Source organism: Solanum stenotomum, chromosome 1 (assembly GCF_019186545.1).
Source record: "Solanum stenotomum isolate F172 chromosome 1, ASM1918654v1, whole genome shotgun sequence".
In the NCBI taxonomy this organism is placed as follows: Eukaryota; Viridiplantae; Streptophyta; class Magnoliopsida; order Solanales; family Solanaceae; genus Solanum; species Solanum stenotomum.
The window spans coordinates 12,185,424-12,203,410 of record NC_064282.1 but is presented as its reverse complement, the minus strand read 5'-3'; the positions used below and the strand labels follow the sequence as shown (position 1 = coordinate 12,203,410).

The window sequence follows — 17,987 nt, the reverse complement described above, 5'->3', positions numbered from 1 at the left end:
ACGTTGCAGCATCTTCACTACAACATGCAAATTTGACAATTCATATTTTAAAGTTCCACAATTTGTTTAGTAACTTAATAAATTCAAAAAAAAAAATCGTTGATGATTTTACTAAAAACCTTAACTACTATTGTGTAAGAAGGCAATACTAAGTCTTGCAAGTATTGAGTAACTTTCTATCAAGTAAAATGGATTACGAAGTGGATATATCTGCTTCAGACCTATTTGGAAGGAGGCAAATCAGTGTGTCAATTTTCTAACAAATGAAGGATAAAATTATGAAGAGGCTTTGAAATATTATATATACATGGATTAATGTATTTACGTAATTATCTAAGACAGGAGATGCGTATTTCATTTTTTTATATTTTCGCAAATTATTAGCTTCATTTTTTTCTAAAAAACAAAGGCATACTCTTCAGGTCAGTTACATGGGCCTTAACTCATTTAAGGCCCAAATGATCCCAAAACCCTCAGCCCATGCAGTATAAGAAGACCAAGAAAAGCTGCAGGGTTTTAGGGTTTATCAAACTGAAGCAAAAATGCGACCGCTAGATGAGCAAGAAACCACACAGGTGTTCAAAAAGCTACACAAATTCGTCGGAAACAATCTGAAGAACATAGTCGAAAACCCATCTCACGAAGGCACCGACAACACTCCAGGCCGTTACTGCTTTCGTCTCCAGAGAAACAGAGTTTACTACGTATCAGAATCTCTGGTCAAGCGAGCAACAAACGTAAAGCGAGATAACTTAGTTTCGCTGGGAACCCAGTTAGGAAAATTCACCAAAGGAGGTAAGTTTCACCTCACAGTTCAATGCTTGGGTATCTTAGCAGCACACGCGAAACACAAAGTGTGGCTGAAACCCACATCTGAGATGAGTTTTCTGTATGGAAATAATGTATTGAAAGGTGGAGTTGGAAGGATTACTGAGAGTATTAGTGAGCATGATGGGGTGGTTGTGTTTTCGATGTCGGATGTGCCGTTGGGATTTGGGGTTGCAGCGAAGAGTACTCAGGATTGCCGGAAAATGGATCCGAATGGAATTGTAGTGCTTCATCAAGCTGATATTGGAGAGTATTTGAGGATGGAAGATGATCTCTAAGTTCAATTTAATTTTTGGGATAAAAGGTAATTGAAATTTTGAGTGATTGCTAAGCTTTTGTGTTTTGGGAATTTAGGATTTTCTGGGATTTTAAATTTGTGTAATGTAATTGTGGTTAACTCTACATTCTACATACTGTTATACAATTACAATTAGTGTTATCGTAATTGAGTTGTTACCTTATTTTTCTCTTTTATCATTTTATCTTTGCTTATTGTCTATTAATAGTTTTATGCCCAAAATCATTAGTTGTTGGCACACCCCACACATCCAATCCGAACTTTGTGAGTTTGAACTGAAAGTGGTAAGTTCAAGTCACCAAAACTTCCTTCGTTGTGAGTTTGAACTGAAAGTTGTAAGTTGTGTATCCCTCGAACACGAATCTTTTAGTTAAGGATGGAGAGTTACTTATATGGAGAGGTAGTAGTGTAAAAAAACCGAAAATATGTTCGTTATCTATTCAAATGTGCTATTCATTTGGCTGGCTTAGAGGCAAGTGTAGAGCCAGGGAAAATTTGGTTACAAATTGCAAATATCTGATCAAGTGATGTTGAATTAATTAATTCATCCAAAAAAATGTTTTGATTTACCTCCCTACTTAATGCAATGATGAGTCTTCAATCAAAGTTTTAGGTGGGGATTAAACCAACTTTATTTTTATATTTATATTTTATGTAAATATCACTGTCACTGACTATGTGATGCATCATGCAATGCCCTACAACGCCAGTGTAACGATCTTTTTTAAATTCATTATTGATCAATAATGACAACTACTCAACACAAATTGTGAAATAAATATTTCATAGGGATAGAAAAAGGAACGTCATCCTTCAAATTACTTAAAAGAAAAGGAGAATCTAAAATTTGATCATTTTTCTAATTTCAAATACTTATTTCTAAGTTTAGTTGAATTAATGAAGACAACTTGATATGAGTACGACGTAACATTTTTTTGCTGAAAAAAATTGATTTCTCTGTCATTTTTTAAATTTGTTAAAATGTGTAACATAAGTATGAAGGGTCACGTTAAGATTTGATCAAAGCTTATTATAAAGTTGTTTTGATGCAAATTTTACTTGTAAAATATCAACTATAATACCATCAATTTGGTCTTCTTTGGCCAACTACATATATGTAAAGCTCCAAGTGTCATCATTTTCTCTTGATTTAAATTAATTAATATTATAACAACATAAACATATCACAAGACTCTACGTAGAGCTTGTTTTATTTAACTTCTATTCTTGTCACAACATGAGGGGTGATTTAAGTTTTGCCTTTTTCTTGTGTATCACAACACTTTAGATATAAAACGATAAAAATCTCTATAAAGTTAGGCTACGTGGTCATTTTCTGATTTTTGAATGTAAAAATAAAAACTTGGTAATACCATTACATATATTTATTCATATACAAATATTTACGTTAAATCACACTAATTTACTGTGATTAACTGATCACTACAAGTGCAAGAAAGTGCATGCATGCTATCTATTCGATAAATTAATACGTACAAAATATTGAGTGTGATTAAATTTTATTAAAGCAGTTCTCATTAAAAGATTGATAATTGACACGTAAAGTGCAAAAATTATATATTCTCACGATTTCAATTTGTTAGTCTGATTTGAGTGAACACAAAGTTTAAGAAAGTAAAAAGACATTTGAATCTTGTGATGTTAAACAAAAAATATGCAAAATATGTAATTTTTTAAAATTTTTTAACTTTTTTACAACAACAATAACATATTCACTGAAATCTTACAAAGTAAGATACGATGAGGATAAAGTGTAGGCAGATCTTATTCCTTAATTCAAAAAAAATAATACTCCCTCTGTCCACTTTTATTTATCATGTTGCGCTTTTCGAAAGTCAATTTGACTAATTTTAAAAGTTAAATTAGATTACGTTAATTCGATATTTTTTTTAAAAAAATTAGATATTCAAAAACTATACGAAAAATACTATAAGTTGCAATTTTTTGCATATCAATATGATGAAAATATACATTGTAAAATGTTGGTCAAAGTTCTTATTGTTTGACTCTAAAAAAAGGAAACTATGACAATTAATTGTGGACGGAGGGAGTATAGAGATAGAAATAAGAAAAATAAAATAATCATTACAAAAAGTAAAGACAATCTAACGAATCCTACTAAACTATGGTCAAAACTTTTTAACTTTTGGGGTACAATAATTAGTTAAATATACCAATAAGGATTATGGTGGGTAAATACTCTTTTATTCTTATCGACATTTTAAATTCAAATATCTTTTGATATATTGTCACCTATTTTAGAAAGTGTTTTACCCAGATACGAGAGGAACAGAAGGAAAGAGGTTGAGACTTGAGGAAAAGAGAAAAAGAAGGGAACTTCTAATATTGTAGAAAAATCTGCCACCAAACTGTCATAATCAAACAATTTAAACAGTAGATATCCGTTTCACTGAAAAGTTTGTAGTAGTTTATACTGCATTTAGTTTTCTAATTAATAGTACTAAAATAGTGGAGGAGATCTCCCATAAAAAGCCACACATGGGTTCTTCTGTGTCTAAACCCTCCTTCATTTTTATCTTTTTTTATTATTATTATTGTTTTTGAACTGCGCATTTGCTTCCTTATCTTGATAAATTTTCAAGAATTTTGTAAATCATTTTGTATTTGGATGTTAGGTTTCAATAGTTCAAGTAACTCACATGTATGTGAACTCATTTTAGCCACGCATCTGATTAAAGCTTGTGGCTTTAAGCTTCTTTGATGTGATTAAAGGAGTTTTGCAATTTCAAGATTCTTTCTTTATGGCAAATTAGGAATTCATTTCTGGTTTCTTTCACTTTCACCACCAATAACTATTGTTTTTGTCTTTCCCTTTGATGGGAGTGGTGGAAAAAGTGTGTTAAAAATATGAGATATTTATATAGCTGCTAGCTTTCTTGTGCTGTTTTCATAAACATTACAGTATTTCTACAAAAGTTTGAAACTTTGCAGTTTGTGGCCATTTGTTGCATACCATGGCTTCTCTTCTGCATAATTTCTGGGCAACCCCTCGTTTTGGTCTTAGTCCAGACTATAAGCCTCAGTGTATAGCTCGGTTCGCGTGCTTAGCTAGCCAGGACTCTACATTTTTGTCTTCAGAATCTGTTATAGTTAATGGTGTGTCCTCCATTGAAGAAAAGGAGAAAAGTAGCCCAATAATTGATGTGAAAAATGGTCATCTGGCTCCAGCTATTAAGGAGAAGAACAAGGAGGATATTCAAAACAAGTTGGAAACTCTTTGGGATGATGGATATGGAACTCAAACTGTTAAGGATTATCTTGAGATAGGATCGGAGATTGTTAAGCCTGATGGAGGTCCTCCGCGGTGGTTTACTCCCATATCAGCTGGCCCTCCTTTGGAAAACTCTCCTCTCCTTCTTTTTCTGCCAGGTAATCTTCAAAATCGAAAGAAAAATAACACTGTAACAGAGCTTTTATATTAGTTTAATGGTACAGATAGGGGAGTTGATATCAGTATGGTAGTCCTAAAATTTGAGGAATGCCTTTGAATCAATCCGATGTAGCCGTACGTTTCAGCAAGGTCATGCATGCTGTTCCTAGGATACAATTTTTATTGTTAAATGTGTGGAGGGTTTTTCTTAATATTTTTGGATGACTAACTAGAAAGCAATTCCAATGTATAGGAATGGATGGCACTGGCATGGGTCTTGTTTTGCATGAGAAGGCTCTTGGGAAGTAAGTTCCACGCACTCTTCTATAATGTGTAATAATACTTTTCTCGTTCTGGTATAATTCCTATAGATGCTTAGGTAGAAATCAGCTAGCTTCATGATTCCACTAGTATGAGATACTGTAACTTAAGCTGGCCTCGTAAATTTGTGCTCAAGTAATAAATATGAGACCAATGCCAATACCTTTCTCGTCGTTTTGGCTAAGATCAAGTATAGTACAACATCAATCCCAATTGCATTAGGCCTAGCTTATTTGTTCTCCACTTACCTTTTTGCACCTTAAATGTTGCAAAAGACATTTCTCTTTCTTGTGTTAAAGCAGATATGAAAGATTATTGATTTAAATTTAGTGGTCTGTATCTTACACTGCAATCTTCACATATTTAAAGCTATCAGTTGAGTGTGGCTTTGAGGTAGTGAGCTCCATATGATTAAATAATCTTGGAGCTTGATATCCAAGTGCTATGATTATTTAGTTGAAAAACTATTGCTGATGCCTGTGCTTCGTAAAGATGTAGTGGCTTTCGTAATGGCATCGTAGACTTTTATTTATTTGCTTTATAAATTTCTCGTTATAACAGTTGATTACTATGTACTGTAGCAAGTCAAACCGTACAGTTGACGACTATTTATTGTACTAAATCAAATCGCCTTTACCATACTACTGTATCATGTAAAGAAAGTACGAAGTGGGAACACTTTGATAGTTTATTATGTTTAGGACTTCAGTGTGTGTTCTTATCCAAGCATGGAATGTAATTATATCTTCTGCCTGTTGTTTCTATCAAGGATTGGGCACAATGGAAGTAAAAGATTCATATAAGTGATATCTACTACTAGGATATTATTATTATTATTATTATATATATGTAATTATATTTAACATGTTATTCACTTTCAGTTTTATTTTGTATGATGACGACATGAGTTGAGGGTAAATGGAGAAGTGAGGATTATATAGCCACAATTGTTCGGGATCGAGGCATAGTAGTTATTGCTGTTGTTGCTTGTTGTGCTTACCCTGACTATAAATACTTGTGGTAGAAAAGTTTGTTAACCTTTTCTAGGCTATGATTCTTAATTTCATATAATAGGGCTCGCTACTCTGTGGTTAAACAGTTCAGTGGCCTTTCCGTAAACACTTCAGTTCAAATTCTTGACTGAAGAATTGCTTGTTTGCAGAGTTTTTCAGGTTTGGTGCTTGCATATTCCTGTGTATGATCGAACACCATTTGATGGTATAGCATTTCTTCCCTTTATTTAGTGCTTTGTGCATATATTGGTTGGTGCACTGGAGAACCCGTCTATTGTGAGTTTATAGTTATACTTGCAATAAGTATCAATTTAGAAACTTTACAATACTATCACAGAGCAAACGAGGTTTCTGTTACAAATGATCCATAGGTGTTTGGATTTGCAAGCTTGATAGAATGAATTTGGGCAACTACTTGAAGAAGACACACTGAGGTTGATGGAAAGAAATCAATATATAGGGCAGTATTTGATATTCTGCATGTCTCTCCAATTATCTCACATCTATTTCTCTTTTAACTGATCAAATTAAGAAGCAAACTCCACATACTTAGGAAATAAAGATTGCGGAGAGAAGAAATTGGAGTTTATATTTTCTTGTTTTCTACTTCTTTTCTTCTTTCAGCCTGTTGTCTTTTGGGACTTCTTAGTGGGGATGGTACGGAAAGGACTTGGAACAAGTTGGAAGGTTCTTTATAGTTATCTTCCTATGGTTAACTGCCAGTCAAAGCGTTAAAAACATGAAGAAATGGTTAAAGGACTTATTTTCCTGCTTTGGAGAGTGGGGGTTGAGGAAAGTAGAATGATGTTATTTGTGGGTTCAGGGACTTGGGAGTTTGGCTGTTACTGTTTCAAAGCTTGGTATTCAGCTATGATGTCAGAATATTTACTTTGACATATATTGATTTATCTGAATGTGTTTTGGTTATGGAGCATCTGCATGTGAGATTTGTCACAGCTGGAAAAGAACAAAGTTTATGGTTATAGTCTATTTTCTTAAATTTATAGAACTGGTGAAATTCGTCGGGAGAACTGTGAGGATGAAGCATGCTTCATCTCCAAGCAAGCCAATTTATTTAGTTGGAGATTCATTTGGAGGGTGTTTGGCTCTTGCTGTTGCTGCTCATAACCCTGAGATTGACCTTGTTCTGATATTAGCTAATCCAGGTAAGCTATCAGAAAGAGAGCCTTTCCTTATTATAACTCTTTCTGGCATGCCACTGTATTAATAGTCCATTATCTAATTTTTGTACATTTTTCAGCAACTTCATTTGACAGGACACAACTCCAACCTTTGCTTCCTCTTCTAAAGTCTCTGCCTGATGAATTTCATGTTACAGTTCCTTATCTTCTGAGCTTTATTATGGGTATAGTTCATCTCTTTCTGAAATATATCCATCTCTAGTCTACTAAGTTTAATCTTGGTGCGCTTGTTGAGCTGTTTCTTTGATTTCTGACCTTAATAAGATCCCTGTTTTTGCTCTTCTTTTTGTAATTATTACCCTCACCATGTTACTTGATGGTTGTCATTTTCCTCTGTAGCTGAATATATTTAAAGTGTTCAAAGGGTAGAGATTTTTTTTCTATTAGAATCTTGTACCAGGCATAAATATCTTGATTACTCCTCAGAGTAGTTTGGGAACTTTAGGAGAAATGATGAATTTGTAGCAAAATAATGTGTTGCAAATTCATGAACCGTAATGCAGTTGCAACTGCAAGTTCTTCATATTGTCAGCAAAATAACGTGTCATTTCTGCATCAGGTGATCCACTGAAGATGGCGATGGTTAACATTGATTCAATGCTTCCTCCTGGACAAATTATTCAACATCTCTCTGGCAACCTTACTGATTTGCTGGCCCACCTCTATGTAAGTTCTGCTTGCATTACTTTGATTATTCCTGGATATAGTCTTCTCTAGTGCGACAGAAAGACCTCAGTATACACTGTGGTTTTAGCATCATCATATATTAAGTGCTAGTTTCAGTTCTTCACTCATTCTCTAGGATAATAACTATGAGATTAACCAAAATGATAGTTCAGACAGAGCTTGGCTATCAAATAAAACAAAATTCCTTGTATGAGTAACAGAACTTCTCATGACTTGACTGTAACTCACCCTCGAAGGTTCTCAACGTATATGTCCAAGACAGTAAATGGCACATAACATCGAACTAAATATTTCAGCTAAGTACCTGCAAAAAATTTGCTCATAATTTGTATGTACTCATTAGGTATATTTTAACTCATTGTGGACTTAATTAGATGAAAGAAGTATATGATTTGAGTTTAGACATAAATATTTAGATCCATTACATAGAAGAACCCAATCTAAACCCATTTATTGCTGCCTTCTATTACTATGAAGTTGAAAAATTCATCATCTGTTTGACTTTTAAAAACAGTAGTTTAAAGAGAACCAAGTACAGTTCAAACAATCTCAATCTGTATTAATTTAAATGTCAGACCACATTTTTCTGTATATTTAACTACATTCCAATAATTCCGCTCATATTTGGTTAGGCTAACTTTCCCCCTGTAAATAACTTGGATCACTACCTGGATTTTGTCAGCTCCTTAGCTCTATAAGACTTTTTTTTTTGTATTTGCTGAGCTGACAGATCCCTCCCTTTCTGTATCTTTGCATCTTCTGGATGCCTTAATGAAATCTCACTTCATTAACAAAAAGAAACAGTCACAGTAATCATGTGACTCAACTTTGAGATCTCGTGGGTAAAGGTAAACTGTAGATGGAAAAAGGAGAGAAGTTAGAGGGGGTAATGAATGGGTTTGAAGCCTTGAAAATTTATTCTAAGACACGTAGCCTTGGCCAAGGCACGGACAGGATTTTTTCCTTTGGCATATGAGTACCTTTGAATTGTTAAATGTAACTGATTAGGTTGAAGACCATACAATCAGGTATTCATTGGAGTTTGTATTAGTTTATTTAATGTAGGTAAGGAAAGATCTGAAACCAAAACTATGTCTTTTTTCTCTATTTTCTTTTGTAAACTTAAAAAGTGTATGAGTAGGTTGTTTATTGTTTTGTGTTAGATAATATAAACATATTCAAAGATTAGTGTTTTCCAAAGCCAAATGTTCAAATAGAGATCAAAGAAGAGGAAAACAGAAATACCCATGGGGCTTTAAGCCAAAAGTGAGAAGTGAACCACACGAATCTTTAAAATTGAGGCACACAATTCATCAAAAATACAAAAAACCACTGACTATCATTCTGGTTTCAGCATCCAATACAGAGTTATGACAATGTTAGATCAAAAAATCAAATCAAAACATCACTAAAAGTTGTTTGAACAAGGCCACAGGAAGATAACTTTCATTGAATAAATGATTTTCAATTTCCAGTTGATCAGTTGTAAAAAGAATTAATTTTCAGACTTCTTTATATGTTTAATTACTCTAGAAACTATACTAAGAGAGTAGAAAAGAGAAGCCCAAAATTAGAAGTAGCAGAACACAACTTGCGTGCTAGAAGAAGAAGAAATGACATTCTTTGGAGAAGAAAAAGAAGAAGATAGATAAATAGAAGCAGTCAAATAAGCGGCATAACAAAATCAAGAAAAAGACAATAATCACGATAAGTAAAATGTTGAAGTGTACGCGGAGACTGGAGAATAGTACTAATACTCATTGATTAAAGCAATACTTTTTCCTCTCATTCTTTGCTTTTTTCTTGTCTTTTCTTTTAATATCAGGTTCAAGGAACCCTTGTTTGATCACTTTGTGGCTCTTTTTTTCATATGCATGATTCTTTGAAGTATATTGCTTCACTCGTGAAGCAATAACCACTCGCTTTTTAGCACCCATCACCTTAATCAATACAGCGATGGCTTTTAGTAACACTGTTTAAAGATATATTGGGAAGTTGATGATAGCCACAAAAGTCTTCTTGGACATGGAGGAGTATGGGAATTACTTTTCACTTAATCAACCAAAAATAGTAAGCTTCATTTTATTTATAAGTTGGGGGTTGAAACTGCACCTGGTGGAAACAAGTCTTAAATGGGGTACTGAGTCTTTAGTGTGATTAGATCTTGCTTTATGCTGTGATAGTTAAATGATCTGAAATTGCATAGGGATTCGTGTTACAGTAATTGTATCCCCTCCGTTTCTTCAGGGTTTAGCTGATATTATACCGAAGGAAACTCTTCTCTGGAAGTTGAAGCTTCTTAGATCTGCTTCATCTTATTCAAATTCCCGTCTCCATGCTGTTAATGCTGAAGTACTTGTGATTGCTAGGTCTGACCTCTATCCTCTTTATATTATTGTGAGTGAGTTTTTAGTACAAGATGTAGTTTAAAGCTTTTTGCTCAATTCTGAAGATTTATACGCTAGACCTTGTAATTATGCCTCAGAGATCCTTCTAGACCATTAAACTGAAGAAATACTCTATGTTTCTTCACCTTTTCTTCTTTGGTTTTATCTTCTTTTTCTTTTTATCATTGATTATCTCATACAGTACGGAGCATATGAAGTAGTATTTGAACCAAACCATTTACTTCAAATGTCTTGCACTACATTGAAGATGAAGTTCATGAGTACAGTCTATTATGGGTAGTTTTATCAATCACTCTATGACATTGCAATAGTCAATTTGATGTGGTTGTATCTGGGTCAAGAACTCATGCAAAACTAAAGGTGAAATACACTCTCTACTAGGCATTCATCAGTAATTTTTTAAGCTTTAGGGGTCATCATAGTTAAAAAGCTTCAATTCTTTCCATTATAAATATCAATTTAGATTCCATGATGTGTTTAACCTTTCTTAGTTGGTGTTCTGGAAGATAAAAAGGATATCATGAAACTTAAATTGATATATATCCTTACGAGCATAATTCTTCCTTGTGAAGGAAACTTCAGAATAATGCTAAAATCTTCTGTAGCATATTCTCTCTGTATTCCATGTGTGCATGAGCTTGAATTTGTTCTGCCTATTGGATATACTTGTTTGAAGAAGTGATGGAATTGAATTGCAATGTACAGTGGCAAGGATAACATGCTTCCAAGTGAGAATGAAGCTCAGAGGCTTAAAAATTCATTAAGAAACTGCACAGTACGATACTTCCAAGACAACGGGCATACTATTTTATTGGTAGGTGAGGAGTTCTTCTCCTTTGGATATCTTATAATGCTTCTTGTTTTTTCTAAAATAACTATCTGTTTTCTTTGATTAGTTATTGTACTTAGTATATACAATATACATAGTAAATTTAATTGGATGGTTGCTGTAGAGAGCCTAAATATTGTTATTTCTAAATTTGAAATTTGATCTAATTCTCAATTGTTTTTCTTGTTTCTCTGGTAGGCAGTAATCTATGGATATTGAGACAACGTTGAATTCTTACTTTGACTTTTTTATTTTTTGATAACCAAGAAATCCTGATGGCCTATGGTGCACAGCTTGAAACTCATTGGATATTACATAATGGGCCCACCCCTCTACCCTTCTCTACTTAAATTCTAGGCTTTTGTTTTCTGCAGGGTTTGAACCCATGGCATGCGCCTAGCCCATATATCACATTTTCCCGCTCTTACCACTAGACAAAATCCCCGGGGGCTTGAATTTTTACTCTAAATTAATGAGCTGAATAAGTTGTTTGCTCAATTATTTAAACTTTGTATGGAACTATTCCCACCTTCAAATATATGACAGCACTTGCTACTTGCACTTCGTAGTTTTTAAAGTGAGAAGTGAGAACCATTGGGTAGTGTAAAAGATTTCCATTAGCCCAAGTCTGTCTGGACATTTTAGATTTATTTTCTATCAAGTGGTGTTCACTGCTAGGTATAATAGTATTTAAGCATGTTTAAAAGTTTATCAAGTTAACATTCAGTCTGCACTTAAAAGTAAAATAGTCCATTTTACACAACTATTGATTATCATTTAAAGGGCCTTCTTCTGTTTCTTTCTTTGTTATTCTTTCATTGTTGCTTAACTTATATATCTTGATATACTTTTCCGATAGGCTCTCTAAAATATAAAGCTACAGTGGTTTCAGATATTCATGCCTTGTGAGGGTTAAGATAAGTTGGCACCTATTTCTTCTACGTTTCAATTAATGTACATCGTCAAAGCATGAGTGAGTGAGTGGAAAATCCTATTTTTTGCTAAATGTAAATGAAATCTATTTTTCACCTCTTCTATGTTTTAGCATTTTAAAGTTATCTGAAAGCAATGGAAAATTTAATCGAAAGGCAGACCATTGGAGTTTTTTTTGGATTTTTGGGTTTCATGGCGAGTCTGGTGACTGGTGGTTTTATTTCTGTGATAAGACCTTACGCTATGTGGATGGACTCTGTTACGAGATCTTTATAGCAGCTGGATTGATTGCCATTTTAACTATGCAGGAAGATGGTATTAATCTGCTATCCATCATCAAAGCTACTAGCAAATATCGTCGTTCAAAAAGGCATGATTATGTCATGGATTTTCTGCCTCCTAGTAAGTCAGAGTTCAAGAAAACAACCAAGGACAATAGGTAATTTGAGCATAAGGTGAATCAGGAAAACGCTTGGCTGCAGTAGGCATCAAGCATAAGCTTATCCTCTTACCTTTTTCTATTTTCCCCTTGAGTAGTTCTTTTTTTCTCGTTCTCTTTCCCTTTAGATTCTAAGTTCTGTTTTTTACCTCTGTGGTCTATGGAGAAATACATACCTTGCCAAGCAAATGTAATTTACACAAATGTGGGTCAACTTGAAATATAGATTAACATTAACCTAATTAAAAGACTAATTGTGAATCCCTCCTGGTTAGACCAAAAAATTCAAGTAACCGGCTGCATTACAAGTAAGTTTGGAAGTGATTAGAGGAATGGGTGATTACAAGCAGGGGAATGCACAAATTTGTCCAGGAAAGTCTTGGGTCATGAAGCTACAACCTTTGCATTAGTCTTTCTTTTTTCCTTTAATACGTCAATTAAATTCACATATTTTCAGCTCCCTTTTAATATATAATGCGTGCCTGTTAATATCTTGCACCTTGAGGCTAATATTATGCAAAAACGTTAATGCAGTTGGTATTTCAATTTTACTGGACCAGTTATGCTGTCCACGATGGAAAATGGGAAAATTGTCAGAGGTCTAGCGGGGGTCCCACGTGAAGGCCCTGTATTGTTGGTTGGTTATCACATGCTTATGGGTTTAGAAATTGTCCCTCTTGTTCATGAATATTTGATGCAGACGAAAAATTTACTTCGTGGAATAGCACATCCAACGTTGTTTACTCAGCTGATCGAGAGTCGACCTAATGCAACCTCATTCGTTGATATGCTGAAACTATATGGAGCTACACCTGTCACTGCCAGCAACTTTTTTAAGTTGCTTGCAACAAAGTCACATGTTCTGTTGTATCCTGGTGGTGCCCGTGAGGCCTTACATCGTAAGGTGTGTCATAATCTTCTCCTTGGTTAATTCCATCTTCTATATTTCTCAAATTGGAATCTTCGTACTATTCCTATTCATGCCTTCACCTAGAAGTCTTAATAAAATTGCTATCCGCTTTAAAATCATTGTCAATTCCAGTTCCTTACCTTTTTGCTAGGATGTGAATTACTGGTACTTAATACTGGAATTTTCTGCTTGTGTAGATGCATTTTCTTATGTTATAGAGGAATTTAACGAATGGTTGGACAACTAAAGTTCATTTTTCTTGTGAATTTGATGACGACATCTTGCAATGCAAAGATAACAAAGCAATGCCATTTAGCTGTTAAATGAAAAAGTGTATGGTGTCCATGATCCATCAACCTCCTCTAAAGCTTTCATGTGATCCATACTATCCATGTCGTTATCAGCATATCATATCAGATGTAAATGGTTTTTAGATGCCTTAGAGAATCCATGCCCTTCTTGAGTCTTGTAGACCCAAAGGTTTTCTCCAATTTATTGGATTGAGATGTTAATGTTAAATTTTATTTTTTCTTTCTTTTCGTAAAGGAGTTTTTATTAAGGAAAAATAGTGAATTTACTATTGAAGGCAAAGTAATTGTAGAGATTGTCACCCTAATTCAATGGAAGTTTTGAATTTTGAGAACGTCCTCATTTAAAAGTTAAAAATTATTAGAGAGGAGACACATATATTTATTTAATTATGTCTTTAACATGTCGGCATGCTGGTCATACTCTTTTTCATGGACCAAGCACATGAAACTTTTTTGATGAGGCGTGTCATTGAAGCTCGAATTTCCAAAACTTCTGTTGGCTCTGCTACCATGTAGAAAATAAGAAAAGAGAAAGATGTATTGATTAACTAGCGATATGTTGAATGAACAACACACTTTAAGTTTCAACCAGGGGCGGAGCTACAGCCCAGCAAGGGTGGTCAGCCGAACACCCTTCGTCGAAAACTTAAATCGTGTATATAGGTAAAATATTCACTATTATTTGAATATGTTAAAAGATGAACACCCTTAGTCACCACAGGGATTGATAGTCCAGTGGTAAGTATGCTCATTAAGTCCCTGGGGTCTAAGGTTTGATCCGTGCTATCTTCATTTTTTAAATCAAACTTCTTCAGACACATATAGTTAAGAAAAAATAATCATTTTTACTACTTCCATTTTTAACAGAACCTTCTTCCGACCCAATTATATTTAAGAACAAAAAAATGGTTTGTACACCTAGTCCGCTGAAAAAAAAAATTATTCACCCCTTTAAAATTTGAACACTCTTGACGAAATTTCTGGCGGATTCAACCACAATACACATAGTATTTGTTCAATGTGGGGATCATATCGTACTTAAGAATTTAATCCTGAAATATAACTGTATACTCTGTTATTTTAGCTGTCAATACTTCACTTCTAACATAACAACAAGCACCTTATATTCTTGAATTTCAACAGAGCTGATCAGGTATTCCCAATAACAAAGTGATACTATCACCTTTTTCTGGACATGTTTGCTTCTAATTTTCTTTTCTTATTAGCTTTCACAAAGCTATCTTGAAGAGAAAAACTGGTGACTGGCTGTCGTCCAGTGTACCTCATTAGAATGAAAGAAATAACAATAACCTCATTTTCAAGTGAGGATTTTGTCCTTATTTATGTTATTTCCCTATGTTGATGGTTTTCTATTTGTTGTAGGGAGAAGAGTACAAGGTGATTTGGCCTGACCAGCAAGAATTCATCAGAATGGCTGCAAAATTTGGTGCGACAATTGTGCCATTTGGGGTTGTAGGGGAAGATGATATAGCACAGGTTTGTCTATGCTGTCCTACATATGTTTTCCTATGCAACATTAGAAGAAATAATGATGCTCTTTTGGTTCCTCGATACTACTTCCCCAAAAAGCTTTGATCTTGTATCTGTTAGCTTGTTTCGTTTCATATTTGGACGCTACAAAGAGTTTTCTCGTCTCTCGGGTATTTTTCATGTTCGGAGGAATTAATTTTGTAGGAGAAATTTAACTCGTATAAAATTTAAAAAGAGGAACAAACAGGAACTCTTCACTTATCTCCTTTGACCTGTATATATTAACCGGTTCAACTAAAAATTATTATTCTGAGGAGATGTCTCTTCCCTTTTCTCACCATTTCATGCCAAATGGGGATTCTTGTACTTCTATCTCCCCTTTGTGCAACGAGCCAATGACAATCTCTATCTCAACCATCGGAAATCAGAACTAGTTACTCCCTCCGTTTCAATTTGTTTGTTTAGTTTAACTTGGCACATAGTTTAAGAAAGTAAAGAGAACTTTTGAATCTTGGAGTTTTAAACTAAAGATATGTATAATGTACTAAAATTTCCTTTAATCTTGTGGTCTTTTAACATTTCATGTGGAAGTTAGAATTAAAGAGTTTCCGGAAAAGGCATTCTTTTTGAAACGGACTAAAATAGAAAGTAAGACGAACAAATTGAAATGTGAGGAGTATCTTTTACTTTTTGCATTTTGCTCCTGTTATAACTGGTTGATACTTTCATCTGATAAGATGAACAAACACTCTTTAAGCATTCTTTTCTTTTCATGAGAAAGGTAAAGACTCTTTTAGCATTCTTTTCAGTGAAACTTGTATCTGTTCAACTCCGATTTCCCTTTATTTCTTCTTCACCTTTTTGTGAGGGTGCAAAGATGACAGTCCAATCTAGCCAGTGAGTCAGCACGTGTTCGTTTAATTCAATATATTTCTTAACTAGGTTCAATGAGCGAGTCTTTTAAATACATAATGTTCAAAGAGAATCGAGAATTAATAGTATTAGATATCCTTCTTGGGAGGTGGATATTCTAATTCGAAGAGGTTAATCCAATGATTTCGGGGCCAGCTTTGAGCTTAAGGTCCTAAGGTCAATTTCCCCTTAGCCCTTTCTTGCCAAGCTTAGCATTCCCCCTAAGAAAGTTGTAGTTCTCCTCATATAGTCCAAAATCAGAAATGTGGACATTCAAATGGCAACAAACTGATGTGTTCTATATACAGAACTGTTGCTTTATGCATGCCTTATAAGCTACAGTGCTCTTCATTTTTCAAATTACGAGGCTAGCCTCATAGTGAAATTAGATTAGGATTTAGGAGAGAGGGGAGCCAGAGAGGTATTTCATACGTGGACTTGGAACTAGTTTTGTGCTATATCTTAACATTTTATTGCCTGATCTTAGATGTTCTGATTGCAGTTAGTTCTCGACTATGATGACCTAAAAAGTATTCCTATATTGGGTGATCGGATAAGGAGTGAGAACGAAGAGGCAGCCAGGAACGGCTTCACAGTCAGGTCATCTTCTAATATATTGATTTTGTCTCATGTCCTGATATTTGCTCCAAGCTCACTTGCTTCTTTCTTTCTGAACCATTTATTGTTATATCCTTTAACCATTCCGTTAAATGTTTCCTCAGGGGGGACATGAACGGGGAGATTGCCAACCAAATGTTGTATATCCCGGGCCTTTTACCTAAGATACCTGGTCGTTTTTACTTCTTTTTTGGGAAACCAATTCATACAAAGGGAAGGCAAGACCTGGTGAAAGATAGAGAAAAAGCAAGAGAATTATACTTGCAGGTAAAATCTGAAGTTCAAAATAACATGAATTATCTGCTTAAGAAAAGAGAGAAGGATCCTTACCAAAACGTCATCGATCGAACCTTGTATAGAGCATTTTCTGCCACTTCTGATGATGTCCCAACATTTGATTTTTAGGTGACCAGTTAGAAGTTCTATTATTATTTTTTTGGGTAAATGCTCTTATACATGGTTCAATTCTATGTTGTAAAATTTTTTTAAAAAATATTGCCACTTTGTATGTTCCAATATGAGCAAGCTTTCCACCAATAACTAAGGTAAGTATCAAATCTTTATCATAACTTGCATCAATGTCAGTAATAGTTGATCAAGCAAAACATTTTTTTAGTATATGAAAACACATGCCTTGTGCCCTAGGCTCCAGTCTAAAAGCTCAACTGCAATTACTTTTTCAGTTGACATGTGCATCAAATGCAGCTGATCCACTACAAATAAAATTATAATAAATTGACCAGTTTCAACGAAGGGACATGAATCTTGTCGTGTTAGATGTACATAAAGTGATGAAATCTCTTTGAGATTGTTAAAGTCAAATTATCAATAGTAGCAAGAGGATATATACCATACATAAAAAGCATAATATTCGGATTCCGAACTTAGTTGTTGGTTATCACAAGTTGTATGGAGCTGAAACCTGAAGAATTTGAGGGACAGGAAAAAATTATGGTTCATTGTCTAGCTCATCCAAATACGTCTGCACCAGATTCTCCTGTTTAAATTTATACAATGTAGGTTTGACTAGACATGGAGTTGAAAGAAAGAAAGATTTATTGAAGTTCACTTCAAGTAAAAGTAAGAGATTCTATTCCAATTGTAAGTATCCTTATCTAGTAGCTGGTTCTTATTCTTGGAGAAAATTGCAATCTTTATGCTTTACTTGAAGAGTGAAATATTCACATTTATCTCTTATACCCTAAACTATTCTCACAAAAATTTTTGTTCCCCTTGTCCTGCTTGGCCCTATTAAGCCCCCTCATGAAGATACACCAATGGGAAATGAACACCTCATAGCCAGGATAAGTGTATAGAGAATGTGGTTCTTTCACATTATGCACCAAGCTAAGAGAATCCAAAGATAAAAACAGTA

The 17,987-nt window shown here is 34.3% G+C and overlaps 2 protein-coding genes across 3 annotated transcripts; both read left to right on the top strand.

Moving 5' to 3' along the window:
• The first annotated feature begins 501 nt into the window (after positions 1-501).
• LOC125853405 (uncharacterized) lies at positions 502-1,294 on the top strand. The gene has a single exon (XM_049533086.1). It carries the CDS (start codon positions 543-545, stop codon positions 1,104-1,106), a length of 564 nt encoding a protein of 187 aa, XP_049389043.1. The 5' UTR covers positions 502-542; the 3' UTR covers positions 1,107-1,294.
• Positions 1,295-3,694: 2,400 nt separating this feature from the next.
• On the top strand, positions 3,695-17,168 carry LOC125853296 (phytyl ester synthase 1, chloroplastic). 2 transcript variants are annotated; one of them, XR_007445153.1, is made up of 13 exons: positions 3,695-4,537; positions 4,792-4,843; positions 6,022-6,077; positions 6,880-7,038; positions 7,134-7,238; positions 7,634-7,740; positions 10,009-10,130; positions 10,875-10,983; positions 12,240-12,370; positions 12,905-13,274; positions 14,975-15,088; positions 16,501-16,594; positions 16,717-16,852. XR_007445153.1 is itself a non-coding variant. In XM_049532968.1 (13 exons), the coding sequence occupies exons 1-13, from the start codon at positions 4,123-4,125 to the stop codon at positions 17,015-17,017; spliced, it is 2,139 nt and encodes a 712-aa protein (XP_049388925.1). In that variant the 5' UTR covers positions 3,695-4,122; the 3' UTR covers positions 17,018-17,168. The 2 variants fall into 2 exon arrangements, 1 of the variants encoding a protein (XP_049388925.1); XM_049532968.1 differs by having other exon boundaries at positions 16,497-16,594; positions 16,717-17,168.
• The last annotated feature ends 819 nt before the right edge of the window (positions 17,169-17,987 follow it).

Excerpts from the sequence above, each read along its gene's own strand:
- LOC125853296 (XM_049532968.1), top strand. The coding sequence starts at position 4,123 with ATGGCTTCTCTTCTGCATAATTTCTGGGCAACCCCTCGTTTTGGTCTT. Across the intron at positions 4,844-6,021 it reads CATGAGAAGGCTCTTGGGAA|AGTTTTTCAGGTTTGGTGCT; the intron begins GTAAGTTCCACG and ends GCTTGTTTGCAG. Across the intron at positions 6,078-6,879 it reads TGATCGAACACCATTTGATG|AACTGGTGAAATTCGTCGGG; the intron begins GTATAGCATTTC and ends TTAAATTTATAG.
- LOC125853405 (XM_049533086.1), top strand. The coding sequence starts at position 543 with ATGCGACCGCTAGATGAGCAAGAAACCACACAGGTGTTCAAAAAGCTA.